This window comes from Leucopleurus acutus, assembly GCF_964270905.1.
Source record: "Leucopleurus acutus genome assembly, chromosome: 8".
NCBI lineage: Eukaryota > Metazoa > Chordata > Mammalia > Artiodactyla > Delphinidae > Leucopleurus > Leucopleurus acutus.
In genome coordinates this window covers 103042254-103060992 of record NC_139151.1, presented here as the reverse complement: position 1 = coordinate 103060992, position 18739 = coordinate 103042254, and the positions used below count along the sequence as shown (strand labels likewise).

Below are 18739 nucleotides of genomic sequence, written 5' to 3'. Positions count from 1 at the left end.
TCCTCCCCTTTTTCAGTTTCCCTTTCTGTCGAAGGCTGACAAGTCAGACACATTTTGGGACCCCCTCCTGTCTCCGCCCACCCCCCCAGGGGAGCATATATTGACACAGAGGGCAATTTTGCTTTTCTTAGTGTCCCCAGAGCAGGTGTACAGCGGAGGGAAAGGGCAGGGGTCTGAGGAAGGGCAGGTAACGTGGTCTCACTGGGCAGGGCCATGTTGTCTGGCAGGTACAGGCCTGGAGTGCCAGCCTAGGGGGTTTTGATGGGAGTCACCTGAGATGGCAGGACCTGGTGCGTCAGGAGTCAGAGAGGGGGAAATGGGTGTCGCAGGAAGGGCTGGGACCCGCCGGAGTGAAGATCCCGAGTGAGGCTGACTACCCAGGGCATTAGGGCCTCGGAGAAATGGCCGTGGGGGAGTGACTTTGGCTCTCACCTCCGCCCTGTGAGCGAGGACAGCCATCTCCATCCTATACCAAAATGAAGACATTCAGAGCAGCAGAATATGGTAGTTTATCACCAACAGACAGAACTTCTAGAAGACAAACTTCAGAAAAAATTGAAAATGACTCCAGAGGAGAGATCTGAGAGGCAAGAAGGAATGAGGAAGAAGTTCATTAATGATGATGATGTCTGACTAGGGGGTGGTTCTTAGAAAGTCAAGATAAGGTCCTGGAGGATAAAAACACCTAAGAATAGGGACTTCCTTGGCGGTCCAGTGGTTAGGACTCTGCGCTTGCACTGCAGGTGGCACCAGTTCCATCCCTGGCTGGGGACTAAGATCCCGAAAGCCATGTGGCCAAAACTAAAAAAACCCAAAAAAACAAAACCCATGTAAGGATAGAGAGGGAGCAATCATAATTAAAGGGTTCTAAAGGCCTGTATAGTTTGAAAGGAGATAGATCTGTTGACCAAGTTTAGACTTTAATACACACGTTGAAACATTAAGGGTAATCTCCAAAAGAATAGGAAGAGTGGATAACTTCCAAGCCAGTAAGAAGAAAAGGTGTTAAACACTCAATCACTCAAAAAGAAAGCAAAGGAGAAAAACAAGAGAAACAGGACAAAGTATTACTTGTATAGAACAGAAACTACTGTTTAAGCAGAAAAGGGATTTTCTAGACCATTTTAGGTGACTGTGATAGTTAATTTTGTGTGTCAACTTAACTGGGCTCAGGGATTCCCAGATGGCTGGTAAAACGTTACTTCTGTTATGTCTGTGAGGGTGTTTCTGGAAATTAGCATTTGGAGCAGTAGACTGAGTACAGAAGGCCCCCTCGCCAATGCAGGTGGGCCTCACCCATTGCGCCCCGAGAGCCTGAGGAGGACGGGGAGGGGGCGGTGAGGGCGAGTTTGCTCCGTTTGAGCTGGGACACCCGTCTCCTCCTCACTCCTCAGGCCTTCAGGCTCAGACTTGAGACTCACACCACCGGCTTTCCTGGGTCTCTAGCTCGGAGATGGCATATCTGGGGCTTCTCATAATCACGTGAGCCAATTCCTATAATAAACCTCCTCATATATGTGCATATCCTAACGGTTGTTTCTCTGGAGAACTCTGATACACTCACAGAATCCCAGGGGGTCAGAGAACAAATCTCGGAAGGGTGCCTGAACTGGCAGGGCCCTGCCTGGGCCTCCAGGGTAAGAACTGGGGAGGCTTCATCAGGCAGCCCTGGGGAGGGGGAGGGGAGAAGGCAGGGGACACCCTGCTGCTTCCCAGTGCTGTGGGGAAACGACAGAACTGGACCATGAGCTGACAGGAGCCACAGCCTGGGTATGGCTGCTGGGGCTTGAAGGGGTTCAGTGGACCTGGGCAGGGTGTGGGCACAGCTCAGAGGGAGAAGGACCACCTGAGTGAGGAGGGGACCCATCCTGCCCGTTTCACTTGCAGGCCACACCCACTTCGGATAATCGGCTTTTGGGCCGAGGTTTCCATCACCAGGCCCAGAAGAAAGGGCCTTCTTGGGGGCTGGCCAGGGAATGAAGCAGCTGGGAGTGGCGAAGGGATCCTGGGCAGGCCTTTATACCTTGGTGAGGGTGCCACGTGGGCCGGTGGCAGAGAGGCAGATGTATGGGCTTCTGTAAATTAAAGCTGGGCTCTCTGAGCCCCTTTGAAGGCCTTGTGTCACGTGGAAGGGCATGGACTCCCCCCATCCCCTTCACGTCTGGTGGTGTCCTTGCTCGACGGCTGCTCACCCATCAGATCCTCACGGGCCCAGGCAGCCAGTCTGGCCCTGCTCCTTACCCTCAGGCCCAGCAGCCCTGATGCTCAGTAAACATTTGCTGAAGTAATGAAAGGATGAACGTTCTTAACTCTGCTTTACACCAGCCCTGGAAGTCTGAGATGAAACACGGACTCAGTGGTAATTCGCCCAAGGTCAGACAGCTTGTGAATAGAAAAGCAGTCCAGATGAGTTAGTGCCCCAGCCAGCTTGCCCCCAGGCCCTGGCTAAGACCTCAGTGACCCTCACACCAGCCTGTGCGGAGGCATCACTGCCTGCAGTTCCTGAGGGGGAAAGTGTTGCTGGCAGGGCCCCACCTTCTCCCATGGTTCTTCCTGCGCTGGGGGCTCAGGCCTCAAAAGATTTGGTGGCCCCCAGCCCCTCCCACCTCCAGAGAGCTGAACTGACGCCTTGCTGCTTCCCAGCCCCCGGCAGGGGCAAGCACAGCCTGGGGAGGGGACTAGCTAGCATGCATTCGGGCCAGGAAGGGCAAGCACGGGGCCTGGGGACCAGAGGCCACAGGATGTCTCAGAGGAAGCAGACGGCCAAGCAGGGAGGCTTTCTGGAGAGGCCCCTGCGAGTCCCTGGAAGCCCCTCCTAGCCCCTGGTGCACTATTTACTGTCTCCTCAGTCACAGGGTCAGCGTTGGGAGGCATCCTGGGCCAAACCTGGTCAATTTGACCCTGGTCCACCGTTGCTTTAGGCCTTGGTCGTTTCTGGCTCTGATGATGGTGACAGCCTCCTAACAGGCTGCACAGCGTACGGTGTGAACTTTGACAAGAGCTCGGCCAGAGCTGGTGCTATGCCACCAGGGACACTGGACTGCCCATCCATAACACCGGACGTGCCTCAGAGGCTTCCAGGAGAAATGGACTGAGATTCCCCAAATCCCAGATCTGGGCTAGGCATCCTACGGGGACCCTCCATGAGGAAGCAGCCCAGATGAAAATTAAATCAGAATCAGACCTCAAAACGAGGAGATGAGCGCAAGAAAGCACGAGGGGCTGGTGCTTGCTGGGTCTGCCACGCAAAAACTGTCATCAAAGGCAATGTGCTAAGCAACTGTATTTTTGTCCCTTGCTTACATTTCTCTCACCCTAAAGTTATCCACTCTTCTTCGTTTCATTAAAAAAAAAAAAATCCGTGAAGCGTCTGGAATGCATCCGGGTGTACGTCAGGGTGGGCACTGGTTCGGTCGGACTCCCATGGGAGCCAGCTGTCACCTTTCCCTTGATTCAGGCTCTTGCTCGCCCCTCACAGAGTTCTTCCCTGCTTAACCGGACACAGCTCCCAGGAGGTGCTCCGAGGAGCTCTCAGCCTCTCGCTCCACACACACCAAGGCGGTACAGGATCACGGAGCAGCCTCGGTTAGCGCCTCCACCCTGCGCTGCCCCCAGTCCCTGCCCCGCCCGTCCTGGCCGGGGAGGGCAGTGCCACTTGTGGCTCTGGAGGCTGGGAGAGACCAGGGTGACTGAGCCTCTAAAACACCTTCCACTTCTTACCCAAAAGCTAGCCCTGCAGAGGATAAGGCACGGCCTTCAACAGACGGCCAGGACCCATGCAACCACACCGGGGAGGCCAGGGGAGGGGGCGAGAAAATGAACCAGCTGGCTTCTCTTTAGCTGGCTGGGGCCCAGGGTGGGCTGGAGAACCGCCTTAGAGGATCCAGGCTAGCTTTCGCCCTGCATCTCCGTTCAGTTATTTGTGTCACCTAGGACCAGGTCTCACCTGGCAGAGGCCATCACTCTAAGCCACCTCTGAGGGGTCTTGCTCACCTTCGCACTGCAGGTGAACGAACGAATGAGTTCATTTAATTGTCACAAGACATCCTGTGAAGCAGAGGTGTCTTGATGGTACAAAATGGCAGAATTAAAGCCCAGAGAGGTTCAGTGACTTGCCCAAGGTCACAAAGGTGATGATGGATGGAGCCTGAGGGCAGTGTCACTGATGCTCCTCCACCTGCCCTCCTCCCAGGTCTAACCCTGGAATCTGCACCATGACCAGGGGGGGAAAAAATAAGGAGGGAACTTTATTTAATATTAAAGTCGGGAGGGGATCAGAAGGGAGGTCGGCTTCACTTGGTAATGGTGTTCCTGCGGAGAGAAGAGGGGCGTGAGGCTGCAGAGCGGCTGCGCGCCTCCCCGACCCCACGCGTGCACCGCGAGGCCCTGTGCCCGCCCCGCCTCCCCACTTACGCGTTCATGCTCTTGCCACTGCCGCTGAGCACGATGTACGGTGTCTTCTGGGCCTTCTGCTTCTCCTGGAGCAAAGCCACGGTGCCCAGGGGCGTGTCGCTGGAGCTCATCTTCTTCAGGAGCTGCGGGAGCAGGGTTGGTCAACACGGGTGGGAGCGGGCCTCGGCACCTCAGCTGCCCGCCACGCGTCCCGAGGCACCCCCCGCGACCCCTCGGGCACCCACCGCCTCCTCGTCCAGCTTCTTCATCCGCCGCTCCGTCTTCATCTTGCCCGAGCCCTTCCCATGGAAGCGGTGGGACAGCTGCCGGAAAGCCTGCGATGGGGGAGGGGGGCAGGACCGTGTTGGAGCCGCCCAAGCCGCACGGGATAGGGGAGGGGCAGCGCTAGGCCCAGGGTGGGGTGGGGTGGCTGGGAGGGGATGGGAGAAGGCCAGCGGCCCCAGCACCCTCTGGGGCCCCCAGCAGAGTGGGGGGGATGGACTTTGTCGGGGCACCGGGGCTGGGGCTGGAGCGAGGGGGCAGCACACCCAGGGAGCATGTGGGGAAGAGTGCTGGCGGGTGGAAGACAAAGAAAAGATGGGAGAGTCGGCCGCCCCGCGAGGGCCGCCGGCGGTGAGAGTGAAGGGTCAGGCCAGCAAAGGCACCCTTCCGCCAGGCCTGCGAGGGGGACCACCGGGCCTGCCAGAGACACAGACACCACCAGCCCCCAGCCCAGACCCTGGGGTGCGGCTCTGCCTCGCGGCCCCGCCTCAGAGGCCCCGCTCACCTCCTTGGGAGTGAGTTTCCGGCCCGTCTCGTCCACGTACTCTATCTTGACGTCAGGCTTGTAGCCATCCTTCTCCTTGAAGTCCTGGGTGAAGCCTCGGTACTCCTCCCGCCGGCTGTACTTGTCATCGATGGCCCTGCCCGAGACGGATAGGGATTCAGTGTGAGCCGCTGCCCCCCCGGCCCAGGCTCCAGGCAGTGCGGCCCCGGCTGGTGCCCCACTCACATCTTGTCCTCGATGCAGTACACGGCTGACGGCAGGGACTTGTTGGGCGCCTTCACCCGGGCCACCTTCTGCACCGTTGTCTCCAGCAGCCCTGAGGACAGGGGTTATGAGACTCCAGGCTGCCCAGCACCCACCAACAGCACAGGGCCACTGGGAGACCCTCAGAGCTGTGCTGTGGGAGTGGACGGACATCAGGCCCATTGTGCAGATGGAGGAAACGGAGACAAGAGTCAGGTCCTTGTCAGGGGCCACTGGCCAAGTAAAAGGCAGAACTGGGATCCTAATGCCAAGGCCTCTGTGCCACAGCCTGGACTGTTTCAGCTCCCCACACTCCTCCCCAGAGGAGACACCAAGCCTCAAAGGATGCTTTGCAGGGGAATACGTGAGCACGGGCATTGAAAATGGGGTGATGCAGCACAGAAGGCCAGCTGCTACTAAGACTGCCCTGGAACCAGGGTGCAGGGGAAGGAGTGGCTCATGGCATCAGAAACGAGGAAGAGGCAGCAGAAGGGACCAGGGGAAGCCGCGCCAGCACCTGCCTCGCCTGCCCTTCCCGCCACAGCACCCAGGCCCCAGCAAGGCTGCCCCGAGCCCCTTACCTTTGTTCTGACACAGGAGCAGGGCGGCTGCCAGCCCTCTATTCACGATGGGCTCCTCATCCAGGATGGTGGTGGAGGAGGCAGAGAACTGGGGGTGGCACAGAATGATGGGGGTGGTAAGCGGGCCACACGGGCTCTTCTGACCCTCCAACCCAACAGTCACCCCCCACTGGACTGTGGACCTCTCTATGCACCAGGCCCTGCATGACAAGACGTCTCATTTAATCCACAATAACCCCGTGAGGTTTATACACTCCATGTACGCATGAGGAGACCAAGGCTCTGAGACATGGAGGCCCCACGGCTAGGAAGGCACAGAGCTGGGCCTCCAGCCCAGCTCCTGACCCCAAGGCAGCGGGGTCTCCACTCTCATGTCCTCCCGGCCCCAGCCCCGTTCCTCCCTGTCCTCACATCTTGCTGCTGCTTCTCCTCATCAAGGTTGACTGTGCTCCAGCCAATGTTCTCCTCCCCATCAGATTCGGAGCCGCCGTTGGCCGATCGCTCCTCATCCCGTTCAAAGTCCTAGAGGACAGATCAGGCTCAGCCCAGGCGGCCCAGCCTTCAGCCGGCCCGTCCCACCTGAGCACTGGGGCTCAGCACTGAGGACCGGCAGGGCCGACACTGCCGCCCACGCCGCGCCCCTGCCCCCGGAGCAGAGCAGGCCAAGGGAGCGTGTGGGCGCTGGGCTGCCGAGGACCCACCATGAGCTCTTCCTGCTCCTCCCGGTTGCCGGCCAGCCCGTAGGTGGGGATCTCCCCCAGCGTGCGGCAGAACTCTGATGTGGCGTTGAACACGATGGCCCCCTTCCGCTCCGGATCCTCCTCCTCCTCCCAGCCCCGCTGGCGACACTCCAGCCTCCTGACGATCTCCACCACCTGAGGGAGGGAGTGGCTGTGGGCAAACCCGCAAGTTTCTGGGGTGGGGCCACAGAGACCCGGGAACCCAAGACCCTCCGTGGTGGCAGTATGACAAGCCATTCCCACTGCTCACGGCAGACCAGACCGGTCTCTACTTCTCCCTGAACCCCGATCTGCTCTGCGCTCTGCACCGATCTCACTGGCTCGCTTCCCTCCTCCAAAGTCGTCAATGGCTCCCCACTGCCCTTTGAATTAATATCCAAAATCCCACAAGGCCCTTCATGACCGGGCCTGGGCCGACCCTTCTCCAGAGCCCCTCAGCTCACTCCTGCAGCCTCACACGCACGCCTTCCTCCAGGGCCTCTCCCGCCACTCCTCTGCCACCCACTCTTCACCTGAGAAACTCCAGTTTTAGGACTCGGCGTAGACATCCCTCCCCCCGGAACCCTGTCCCTAAGGCTGCAGGCTAGATGCTCTGTTGACCTTCCACCTGCTTCTGGCACTGAATCCACCAGCTACCCACCCTGCCTGCCCTCCCATCACAGCAGACGCCCGGCCCTGCTCCCACCTCAGGCCACCTTACCTGGCACGGCTCCAAGGGCCCGCAGAACTCTGCTCCTGACACTACCCCCCTCCTGACTACACTCACTGTCCCCTCTATTGTGTCGTTCCCACAAGCACACAGGGATGACCTAGGATCTCCCCTCTTTTATTTTTGGCTGCGCGGCATGTGGGATCTTAGTTCCCCGACCAGGGATCGAACCCACGCCCCCCGCAGTGGAAGCACGGAGTCTTAACCACTGGACCGCCGGGGAAGTCGCTTTCCCCTCTTTTAAAAACTCCTCCTTGGACTTCCCGGGTGGCACAGTGGTTAAGAATCCGTGCTTCCACTGCAGGGGACACGGGTTCGAACCCTAGTCTGGGAAGATCCCACATGCCGCGGGGCAACTTAAGCCCGTGCGCCACAACTACTGAGCCTGCGCCCTAGAGCCCACGAGCCACAACTACTGAGCCTGTGCACCTAAAGCCCATGCTCCACAACAAGAGAAGCCCCCGCAGTGAGAAGCCTGTGCTCCGCAACGAACAATAGCCCCCGCTCGCCACAACCAGAGAAAGACCGCGCGCAACAAAAACCCAACACAGCCAAAAATAAATTTAAAAAAAAAAAAACTCCTTTCAATACCGCAGCCCTCCTGCTCTGCCCCCTGACAGCAAACTCCTCCGAGAAGTTTCTAGTCTCCATGTTCACTTTTGCAACCCTTTTCATTTTATTATGTTACATTTTTAAATGAATGTCATCCTACACAAAAAAGGGTTATTTATAATACATGCATATTTTAAAAAATAACAACCACCAAACAAACACCCATGTCCCCATCACCTGGCTGAGAAACATTATTAACCTCAAGTGTCTCTTCCCCACATATCCGTGGTCATGATTCACTGGCTTTCCTTTATAGTTTACCACATAAAGACCTATCCACGAACAGTCTGTTATTTTGTTGTGCATTTTTCAAACATTATGCAATCTGAATCGTACTGTATGATTCTACTATGACTTGTTTTTATATATATATAAGTATATATGTATTTTAAGGTTAATCTTGACACGAGCGGCTATAGTTCATTAGCTTTTAACTACAGAATCATATTCCGTGACACGATCATACCTCAATTTAGTTATCTAGTGCACCAAGGATGTTCTTCTTCTGTTACCACGAGTAACGCAGCTGAAGCAATCTGATGCAAGCATTTCTCTGGGGCACACGTGAGAGTGCGGACCGGTGAGCCGCACGGAACACACTCACTTTCACTCTGCAAGGTTCGTCAGTGTCTTCCCACTGATTAGACTCGTTTACACGTCCATGAAAAGTGTGGCTAAGAATTCTGGCTGCTCCACATCCTCACTGACATTTGATGTTGTCAGACTGACATTTTTGCCAAATGATGCAAATGTGACACAGTCTGTCATTGTTTCAGCTCACCTTTCCTTGATCACTACTGAGGTTGGGCCTCGCGGGGGATTCTAGTGGTCATTTATCCTTCTAATTCTCTGAATGCCATTCTGCATATGGACAAACATCTTCTCCCTCTGGCCTATCTTTTTACATTCTTTATGATGTCGTTTTTCTTCTTTCCTGGCCACGTATCGAGGCATGTGGGATTTTAGTTCCCCGACCAGGGATGGAACCCATGCCCCCTGCAGTGGAAGCGCGGAGTCTTAACAACTGGACGCCAGGGAATTCTCCTTCATAATGTATTTTAAATAAAACAAAGTTTTAAAATTAAAATTAAGGGGCCTCCCTGGTGGCACAGTGGTTAAGAATCCACCTGCCAATGCAGGGAACATGGGTTCGAGCCCTGATCCGGGAAGATCCCACATGCCACGGAGCAACTAAGCCCATGTTCCGCAACTACTGAGCCTGCACTCTAGAGCCCACGAGCCACAACTACTGAGCCCACGTGCCAAAACTACTGAAGCCCGTGCGCCTAGAGCCCGTGCTCCGCAACAAGAGAAGCCACTGCAATGAGAAGCCCACGCACCACAACCAAGAGTAGCCACTGCTCGCCACAACTAGAAAAAGCCCACATGCACCAACAAAGACCCAATGCAGCCAAAAATAAATAAGTAAATTTTTTTAAAAAATTAAAAATTTTTATTTCTAAGTAAAATGTCTGTTTTCTTCTTCATGGTTTATGCTTTACATTTATATTGTAAGAAATCTTTCTCTTGAAATAATCCAATCACATAAAAACAAATACTCTATGATTCTACTTATAGGAGGTCCCTAGAGGAGTCAAGGTCATAGAGACAGACAGTGGAATGGTGATTGCCAGAAGCTGGGGGGAAGGGAGAATGGGGAGTTAGTGTTTAATGGGGACAGAGTTTCAGCTTTACAAGGTGAAGAGAGTTATGGGGATGGATGGTGGTGACGGCTGCACACAAGGTGAATATACTTAATACCACAGACCATACACCTAAAAATGGGTAAGATGGTAAATATTATGTGTATTTTAACACAATAAAAAAAAGAATCTCTACCACGAAGTCATAAACATAATTTTTTTACTTTGGCCTCAAATATTAAGTTTTTACTTTTAAGTTCTTAATCTAAGTGAATTTGCATAAGGTGTGAAGTACAAACCCAATTTCACATTTTTCCAAATAGGTAACTGATTGTCCCACCACCACTTATTGAGCTGAGCACCTTTCACACTGGGACACCACGTGTCCTGGCTCAGTAGTCTGTTTCTGGGTCCCTGTATTCAATCTCAGCCCTATTAGTCCACACTTATGCCAATATCATGCTGTTTCAATTTCAACTTTCTAAAAAGACTGTACAGAAGGTGTACAGAAACACAATCAACGTTCATCTATTAATCTTGTGTCCAGCAACCTTGTTAAAGCCTGCATGATCTAGTCCCCATTTCCCACCACCCCACAGAGCTGACCTTAAGATGGGAGCATCAGTGACCTCCATGCTGCCCGATCCCAAGGTCAGTTCCCATCCTCCTGATACCCAAACTCTCTGGAGCATGCGCCACAGCTGCTCACACGCTTCCACTCCAGACCTTTCTTCACATGGCTTCCAGGACGGCACCCTCTCCTCTTTACCCTCCTCGCTTGGAGCCCTACATTCTCTTCCTTATTTATACTCACTCTCCTGGTGATTCCATCCAGTCCTCTGGTTTTAAATCCCAGCTACACAGACTTCCATGCTTGTATCTCTCATCTCAGCCTCTCCCCTGAAGTTCAAAGTCATATATCCAACTGCCTATTCAATATCAATCACCTCCAATAAGGAGGCACCTCAAAGCTAACTAAACCAAAAGGAAACACTTGCTTTTCTTCCCCACACCTGTTCCTCCCCTAGTCTCCCCCATCTCAGTAAATGGCCCAGCCAGTAGAAAACCCAATCGTGATTAATCCCACCGGGCCACGTAACCTTTACTATCCTTTCAGCCGTAGACTCTGGGACACTCGCACATAATTTTTAAATATTAACGCTATTCCGCATTAACTATGAAAGAAAAACTTCCCTCAACTCGCGCCCCCTTCGGCTATTGCCCCATTTTCCCATCCTCTATTAGAGTGGGGTTGGGCAAACTGGGGCCCACTGCCTGTCCTCGTAAAGCAAGCTGTATTGGCATGCAGCCATGCCCACTGGCTACACTGGCAGAGCAGCTGAGTAGCTGCTGCCAAGATCTAAGCCTCAGACGTTTACTCTCTGGCCCTTTAACAAAAAGCCCTCACGCTCCTGCGCTGAGGAATCATCCCCAGCTGCTGCCCTCACCTCCTTGAGTCCCATCTCTCCTCAATCCTCCAGAAGCTACTGTCTCTGCCAGGGCACTGTCTCCACTGGTGCCAAATCTGACCTGCCCCTCAGCAGTGTTAGATGACGCCACTCTCCCTCTCCTCGAAACCCCTCCTCGGCTTCAGGGAGGCCTCACTCTTGTGGCTCCCCTCCTACGCTACCCCACACAGTAGGCACCCCAGGTTCGCTGCTGCAGCCTCTGTCTCCAGCCCCACTTTCTCCCTCGGTGGGAGGTGCAGGGTTACAAGTGTGGGCTCTGGAGTCAAGCTGTGCAAATTCCAGCTCGGCCACTTACCAGTCACGTAACCTTGGGCAACTTGCCTAACGCCTCTGTGCCTCAGTTTTCCTCAACTGTAAAATGGAGAAAACAGAACCTTCCTCATAGGGTGTTGCTGTGAGAATTAAATGAAGCAGCACATAAAGCACTTAAGCAGTGCCCGGCACGTGCCAGTGCCCCGTGAGGGTCAGCGATGACCACGGCCTCAAGGCCCCGCTGACCTCTCCACCTCAGCTCACACCACCAGCCCTTCACTCTGCTCCAGCCTACCTGGTCCTCCAACATTCTAAAGTTGTCTATCCAAAGGACATCTGCTGTCCCCAGGGCCTGAACGTCTGTCTACGCAACCTCCACACTGAATCTGCACAAGATCGGCTCCTTTGTGTCATTTCAGTCTCAATTCAAATGTCTCCCCTTGAAAGGTCTTTCCTGAACACCCGAACCAAGAGACCAACCCTCCGGTGACTCCTGTCTGGTCTGCTCAGCTCTAGTCACTATCAGAAATTACCATTTACTCGTGTTCACAAGCTCACCGCCAATTCTGCCTCCATGAAAGGCATAGGCCTTTGGCTGTCCTGTTCTCCAATGACTCCCCAGCCCTGGGACAATGCCTCACACACAGTAAGGCATGCAATACACACTCCAGAAGGAAAGAAGGGAGGGAAAGATCCAACCACTAAAGCATCCCCTAGTGGAAACGCTGCAGAAACCTAGAAATCTACCAATATCTATCAGTAACACCATATGAAACAAAAGAGAGGATGCAAATTGAAATGCGGGTGCTGCCTACGATGGCGCGGGAGCACGTGCTCCTCAGGACAGGCCACTACAGACACACCTGTCACCGAAGGGCCCAGCGCCCACCCACGCCTCAGGAGTCCCCCTACCTTCTCACCGCTGTCCCGCAGCTGCTGTAGCTGCCGCAGGCGGCGCCCCTTCTCCAGCTGCTTCTGCAGCTCCAGCTCCGCCTCATCCTCCTCCAGCACCTCAGGTGACCCAGACCACGGTGCTCTGCCCTCCTCTGGTGGAAACACGGGAGACGCCGGCTCAGATCACTTCCAGGGGCCCTGGGCTCCTGTCCCTGCTTTTCCACCCCTGCCCCCAACTCCCCCTCTGCCCTCCCACCCCCCGAAACGGGCTGGCTGGGCCCTTACCCTCGTCGCTGATGTCCATGTTCTCCACGCGGGGGTCATCTGACTGCAGGGGCTGAGACACAGGCTCCTTCTCCCCCTCCTCCTGGGCCTCCTCGTCTGCCTGAGGCACTCGGCGCCGACCGCGGCCCCGCAATCTGTGTGAAGAGGCCTCTGCGTGAGCCCTGGCCCCGGGGCTGGCTCAGCGCCAACACCGACCCCTGTCCCCACACCCACCTGGAACCGAAGTCCTCATCTTGAGTCTGGTCCCCAAGGGGCAGCAGGTCATCAGCCTGTATTACCACCTCCTTCTCCTTCTTGCGGATCTTCTTCACTCGCCGCTTGGTCTTTTTAAAGGTCACCTGAAGGGGAGAGAGAAAAGAGAAACGTGAAGGCCGGGGTGGCGGTGGGGGGAAGGCAGGCAGCACAAGCCCACGAGAGCGAATGCTGCCTTAGCGTTACTCTGCGCTGGCTGTGGTCCTACGTAGTTTACGTACATGGGCAAGACATGAGGTGTGGGCGATTATTCTCCCGCCTGTGAGCTGAGAAAAACCGAGGCACAGAAAGATTATGTATCTCGTCCAAAGTCAGCTAGCTCCTAAGCAGGAGAGCCGGGATTGTGAATCCCAGGAGTCTGGCTGCAGAGTCTTGCTCATAATCACAGAGCCAAGCAACCTACTGAGCCAGTAGTCTACCTGCGAATTCACACAGCCATCCCAAAGGCGACAGCCACGCGCAGCTGTAGAATGACCACTTACCAGACCACCACCAATCCTGGTATCAGCCCCCAAGAGCTGGCTCCCGCCATCCCCATTTCAGATGGGGCGCCTGGTACTTACATCACTCACCCCAGGCACAGGCTGGCTAAGCGGCAGGGTCTGAACACCAGTTCAGGGCCACCTGGCTCACGGTCCTTGTTCTGTCTACACCAACTGCCTGCCCACAGCTCCTCCTCGGGGCTGCCAGTGACTGCGCATCCCCAGGGACCAAGCACCACATGATCACCTGATCCCCCTCCTTAGCTCATTCTGGCAGCCTGTGACCTCCGAGGGGAGGGAGGGTCACCACCCTAGTCACAGGTGCGGGTGGAGGCCTCGGGGCTCACCATCTCCTCGGGCGTGAGGTACTCGGAGGCGAGCCGGGGCCCGGCTGCGCTCAAGGACTGAGCCTGCAGCCGCAGCTTGGCCCGGATCTCTTCCAGCTCCCGTTCCCGGAGGCCATCGGCCACGCCGCCCTGCTCCAGACGGAAGGACTGCAGCCGCTCGCCCTCGAGTTCCTCATCGTACTTGGACAGGACAGAGCGGGGTTTTTGCTGAAAGACAAGAAATACAGGTTAGGACCCAACCCAGCTCCTGAAAAGCCACCACCGTCTCCGCCCAGAGCCCACACTGCCGGCCTGCCTGTGCCAAGTCATCCACACTCTCATCCTCTGCGTACGGCAGGTAGTCAGGCTTCTTCTTGCGCAGCTCCACGTTCTTCTCTGCCCGCTCCTTATCCACCAGGTTCACGTTCACCAGCACATCCTCCTCCTCCTGCAGCACTCCTGGAGCCAGGGCGGAAGCAGTGGCCGGTCACGCTTGCCCTCAACTCAGCAGTGCCTGTGGCCCCAGCCACAGCATCCCAGTTCAACCCACCTTTGTCCTTGAGGGTGAGGATGACAGTCTCCCCCTCTTGGAAGGCGTCAATGGCATGCTCCACAGTGAGGCCCTGCAGGTCCCGGGCACTGTACAGGACCTAGAAGGGAGGCAGAAGGTCCAGCCGGGTCAGGAGCCCGACCCACCAAGCCCTGGGATCCCAGCACCAAGGACAGCACCCCCCGCCCCCACCCCCCAGCTGCTGCAGCTTCACCTGCCGCCTCTGCCCAAACTCCTCCTCCACCAGGGTGCTGACACCAAACTCTTGGTCCATCTCCTCCAGCAGCTTGGCCTATGGGACAGGGAGGGGGTGACGTCTGACCTCAGGCTGTTCAGGATCAGCAGAAGGTGCGGGGCCTTACTAAATGTGAGTGCAAAGAGCACAGGACTTGGAGGCACGCTGCTGAAAACCCAGCGCAGGCACTACTGACCACTCCTACAGCCCCGAGCCCAGCCTCACCTCCCTAGGGTCCATGTTCTGCCTCACCAGCCGGTCAGGCCACCAGAGGCACTGAACGACACCCCAGCTCCCAGCACCTCACCCTCCTCTCTGCCAAGTCCTTCTCCTTCTGAAGCTGCCGGGTCCTCTCGATCCAGGCTGCAGTGTCATCCAGCCAGGGGTCATCCTCCCCCAGGGCCTTTATCTTCCTGAGGAGGGAAGACAGTGATGCTCCGGGAGCCAGCTCCTGCTCCCCCACCCCAACTCCAGAGCTGCTTGGCGCCTCCTCGGGCCCTCCCCCTGCCTGCCCGGCTGGGACCCTCACCCCAGCTTTTGGTTCAGGAGGCGCTTTTCTTTGGCAGCCGCCAGCTTCTCTCGTAGCTCTTCTCGCTGTCGCAAGGCCATGGGATTGATGACATCGGCGGTCACGGGCTCCTCCTTGGTGCCCGCCTCTGGAAGGGAGGCCCAGGCGTGAGGCTATGCCTGCCCAAGGCTGGTGGGGAGAGGAGGGAGCCACTCACGCTGCCCCCGTCCAGCTCAGGGGGCCAGAGGGGCCATGGGTGGGGGAAGAATCCGTGCCTCCCTACTCCCACGCGACCCCACCCTCCCATGTCTCCCCACGGCACAATGGGACCCTCCATGCCTTCCAGAGTCCCTCTGATCATACTTCAAAAACAAAACAAAATGAAAAAACTAGCACCTGCACAGCCCAGATCCGTTTGCAGGAACTGTGCACATCTCTCAGCCCATCTAATGCTACCTCACAGCCAGACTGAGGATGCAATGCCAACTGCTCAAACTACAAGAAGCAGCTGAGTCCCAGATCCGCCACACAACAGCAAGGAGGGCCCCGCGCCCACTGCCAGCACACACACAGGACTGCTGAATGGTGCTGAACCTGTGCCCACTTTCTTCAAAGACCCCTTCAGATGGCCTCTCTCCTTGGTCCCAAATGCCCTCCCTTCCCCCACCCTCAGCCCCACACTCACCCTTCTTGACGGCATTGACCTCCAAGGGTTTCAGCCCCAACTTTGCCCGGAGTTTACTGAAGGCAAGAGATACAAGTGTTAGGAACTGTCAAAGAAAGAGCACCGAATGCATTTCTGGACAGACGGGGTGAAAACATGAGGGGACTGAGTGGTCCTAAGGGTCCCAAACCTAGGGCCTGACCCAGCATTGGGAAGAGCACTGGCCTCCCAATCAGGCGGAAGGCCTGGCCTGCCTCTAACCAGTGAAATGCCATCCTTCCTCTTGGCTCTTAATTGCCCACTTCTGTAACTCAAATGGTTGGCTAAGATGATTTACGTGGCAACTTCCAACTTCAATCAGAACGTGTTACTGTGCGAAAGCCACCCGAAACAGCTGCCCCTGAAACTGCTTGTAAGAAAACACAGAAACATAAAGGAGACAGTACTTACTTGGTCTCCTCGATGCTGAGTGACGAGGCATCACCTGAGCTTGCTTTGGAGCTGGCAGCTGGAACAAGAAGCAGCAAGGCTCAGGAGCTGAACACAGGGCTTGCAGCCACAGCCTTGGCTCCAGCTGCAGGGCCGAAGACGAGAGGCCCTCACCAGCACCTGGGCCTGCTTCCTCCTCCCCAGGAGCTCCTTCTACCTGAGTCCCAGGCTCTGAGAATGCCACCTCTCCACACACCTTCCTTTCTTCATCCAAAAGGTCCAGCTTTCTACATCCTTCACTTTGCCGCCTCTTCACTTTTGTACATTCTGTATTTTCAACCTGCACTGCCCTCTCTGGCCTCACCCTGATTAACAAAATCCTATCCGAATGCAACAGTGAAATGCCACTTCCTTCGTGGAGTCCTGTTCAATTATTGATCAGCATGAACTGCTCTCCCCTGCACTGCATAGTACGGTCAGTCATTTCTGGGTCTGTTTCTCCTCACAGGGCAGGAACCACCTTGGCAACATAACCGTGTCCTCTGTGTAATTCATGCAGTCAAGAAACACACTTATTGGTGCCTGTTCTATGATGATACCGGGGTCACAGAGATAAAGGGGCATTTCGGACCTCCTCCACCCACCTCACAAACAGCAAATAACTTCACCGAACACCAGAGACAACAGCCAGACCCCATCAGGCGGAGCTGCCCCAACCAGCTGCCACCACGTGCTCATCCTTCCGGCAGGCCCACCTCACAACCTACCTCTTTCCCTCTTTCCCTTTTATCCCACCTGGACCCTGCATCCCAACCCTTCTAGGCTCTCTCCAAGGTCACCAGCCTCCTTAATTCGAAATCCCATGGATTCTTTTCAGCTCTGGTTTTCGCCTGATCTCCTGTGGTGTGTGACATTGTTGATCACTCCCACAGATCCCATGACACAAGATTCTACGGTTCTCCTGCTTTGGAGGATAGCCTACCTCCTTTTTCTAGTCTCCTGCTCTGCCTACTACTAAAACATTGGCATCTCTCAGGTTCTACTCCCAACCCTGGCTTCTCACTCCTCAGTCTCTCAAGGGACTTCATTTGCCACCTGAACTCTCATGATTCCCAAATTGCTCTATCTGGCCCAAAAGCTGGGTTGCTCCATGCACATCAAATGCAACACTCTCCAAAAGCGAATTCGTTGTCTCCCTCCAAAAATCTGCATCTCTTCCAAACTCCTCAAGTTCAGTCGACAGCACTCCCACCCACCTAATCGCTCAAGCCAAAATTCAAGGAGCATCCTCAATTCCTTCTTCTCCTTCCCGTCCTCTTCCAAGTGCTAAGCTCTGTCACATCGTCCTCCGAAACACCTTTCCAATCTCCCCTCCATCCCACTGCTGCTGCCTTGGTGCAGGCCACCATCAGCCTTCACCTCACCTCCAATCTTCACTGCCCTTGACCCAGTTCTCAACACAATGATCTGTGCAAAATATGAATATAATCAGCGCACTCCTCAGCTCAAACTCATGGCTCCCTACGACTCTCAAGACAAAGTTCAAATTTCTTAACAGGGCCTATCTCACAGCCTCGTGTCTCTGCTGTGAACTCCACAACTTGCACAATATCAGGTTTCTTCTTGCCTCTGCACGTGCTGGCACCACTTCATTCACTCACTCAACACACTTAGGGAGGACCTGAGATATGCCAATTGAGGAAAACAGGAAAATTTCTACCCTCACGAAGTTTAACAGAGAAAAACAACCTTTAATTCCAAATAACCACAGGAAGACCCGTTACAGTACTGACGAAGAGAGTGTGGCGATGCCTCGGCCTGGTGTGCTCGGCCTCCAAACCCAGAGCCCACCACCCCCAGACACCCCCCATCGCCCCGCCCCCTGCACAGGCCCCGCCCCTCACCGGCCTCGTAGCCGTCCTCCCGCTTCTCCCGCTTCACCCGCCGCTCGGAGGGCTCTGTCTGGTTGCGCTCCCGCCCGTGCGCGCCGCTGCGGGCCTCAGCTTCGGCTCCGCGTCGCCCGCTCCCGCGTTCGCTCCCACGCTCTCGGCTTCGCTTCCGTCGTTCGCCGCCGCTGCTGCCGCCGCCGCTGCTCCGGTGCTTGTGTTTTTTGTGTTCCCGGTGCCGAGGCGGCTGTTCGGTGGCGCCCCCGGTGCCGGCCGCTGCCGTGGTCCCGGCCGCCTCCTTCTCCCCACGGTGCTTCTTTGACGACCCCATGGTGGTGTGTGCACCCCGAGCCCGGCTACCGCCGAGCCCCGACAACGCAAAATGGGAACACTTCCGGGTCGCCAGACAGCCGGTGTCGTATTGCCGGAAACCAAGAGCGGCTGCTTCCGTCGCTTGCCTCGGAGCCGGCCCCAAAGGTTCATGGGAAAGCCGGGATCGGAGCCCGACTGTGCAGTCGCGGCCGCCTCGGGCCGTGGTGCAGTCTTTGAGCAGGTCGCCCAATTGCGCATGCGCGCCTCAAGGTGCTGTGCGACCGGGTCTGGGTAAGACGGCATCCCAGAACTTTAAGGACTTAGGGGCCATCAAAGTCAGCACCGCCGACGCAGAAAAGCCCCTCTCAGGCTTCCCTCCGCTTGCACACCCTCAGTCACGGGACAGCCACTGCCTCACGGACTTTCCGTGGCCAGCGCCCACCGCTCCAGTAGGCGTCCTCCTAGTGAACTCCCTGGGGTCGTGGCTC

The 18739-nt window shown here is 56.0% G+C and overlaps 1 protein-coding gene across 1 annotated transcript; it reads right to left on the bottom strand.

Annotated features, from left to right (window-relative positions):
• Positions 1–4218: 4218 nt before the first annotated feature.
• On the bottom strand, positions 4219–18305 carry SART1 (spliceosome associated factor 1, recruiter of U4/U6.U5 tri-snRNP). The gene is made up of 20 exons (XM_082845442.1): positions 17958–18305; positions 16075–16132; positions 15646–15701; positions 14982–15108; positions 14760–14865; positions 14432–14509; positions 14218–14317; positions 13984–14126; positions 13689–13895; positions 12821–12945; positions 12608–12741; positions 12341–12474; positions 6705–6878; positions 6415–6525; positions 6004–6091; positions 5405–5495; positions 5180–5315; positions 4638–4727; positions 4414–4535; positions 4219–4311 (listed from the first exon to the last, which is right to left on the bottom strand). The coding sequence occupies exons 1-20, from the start codon at positions 18268–18270 to the stop codon at positions 4293–4295; spliced, it is 2412 nt and encodes an 803-aa protein (XP_082701568.1). The 5' UTR covers positions 18271–18305; the 3' UTR covers positions 4219–4292.
• Between the last annotated feature and the right edge of the window lie 434 nt (positions 18306–18739).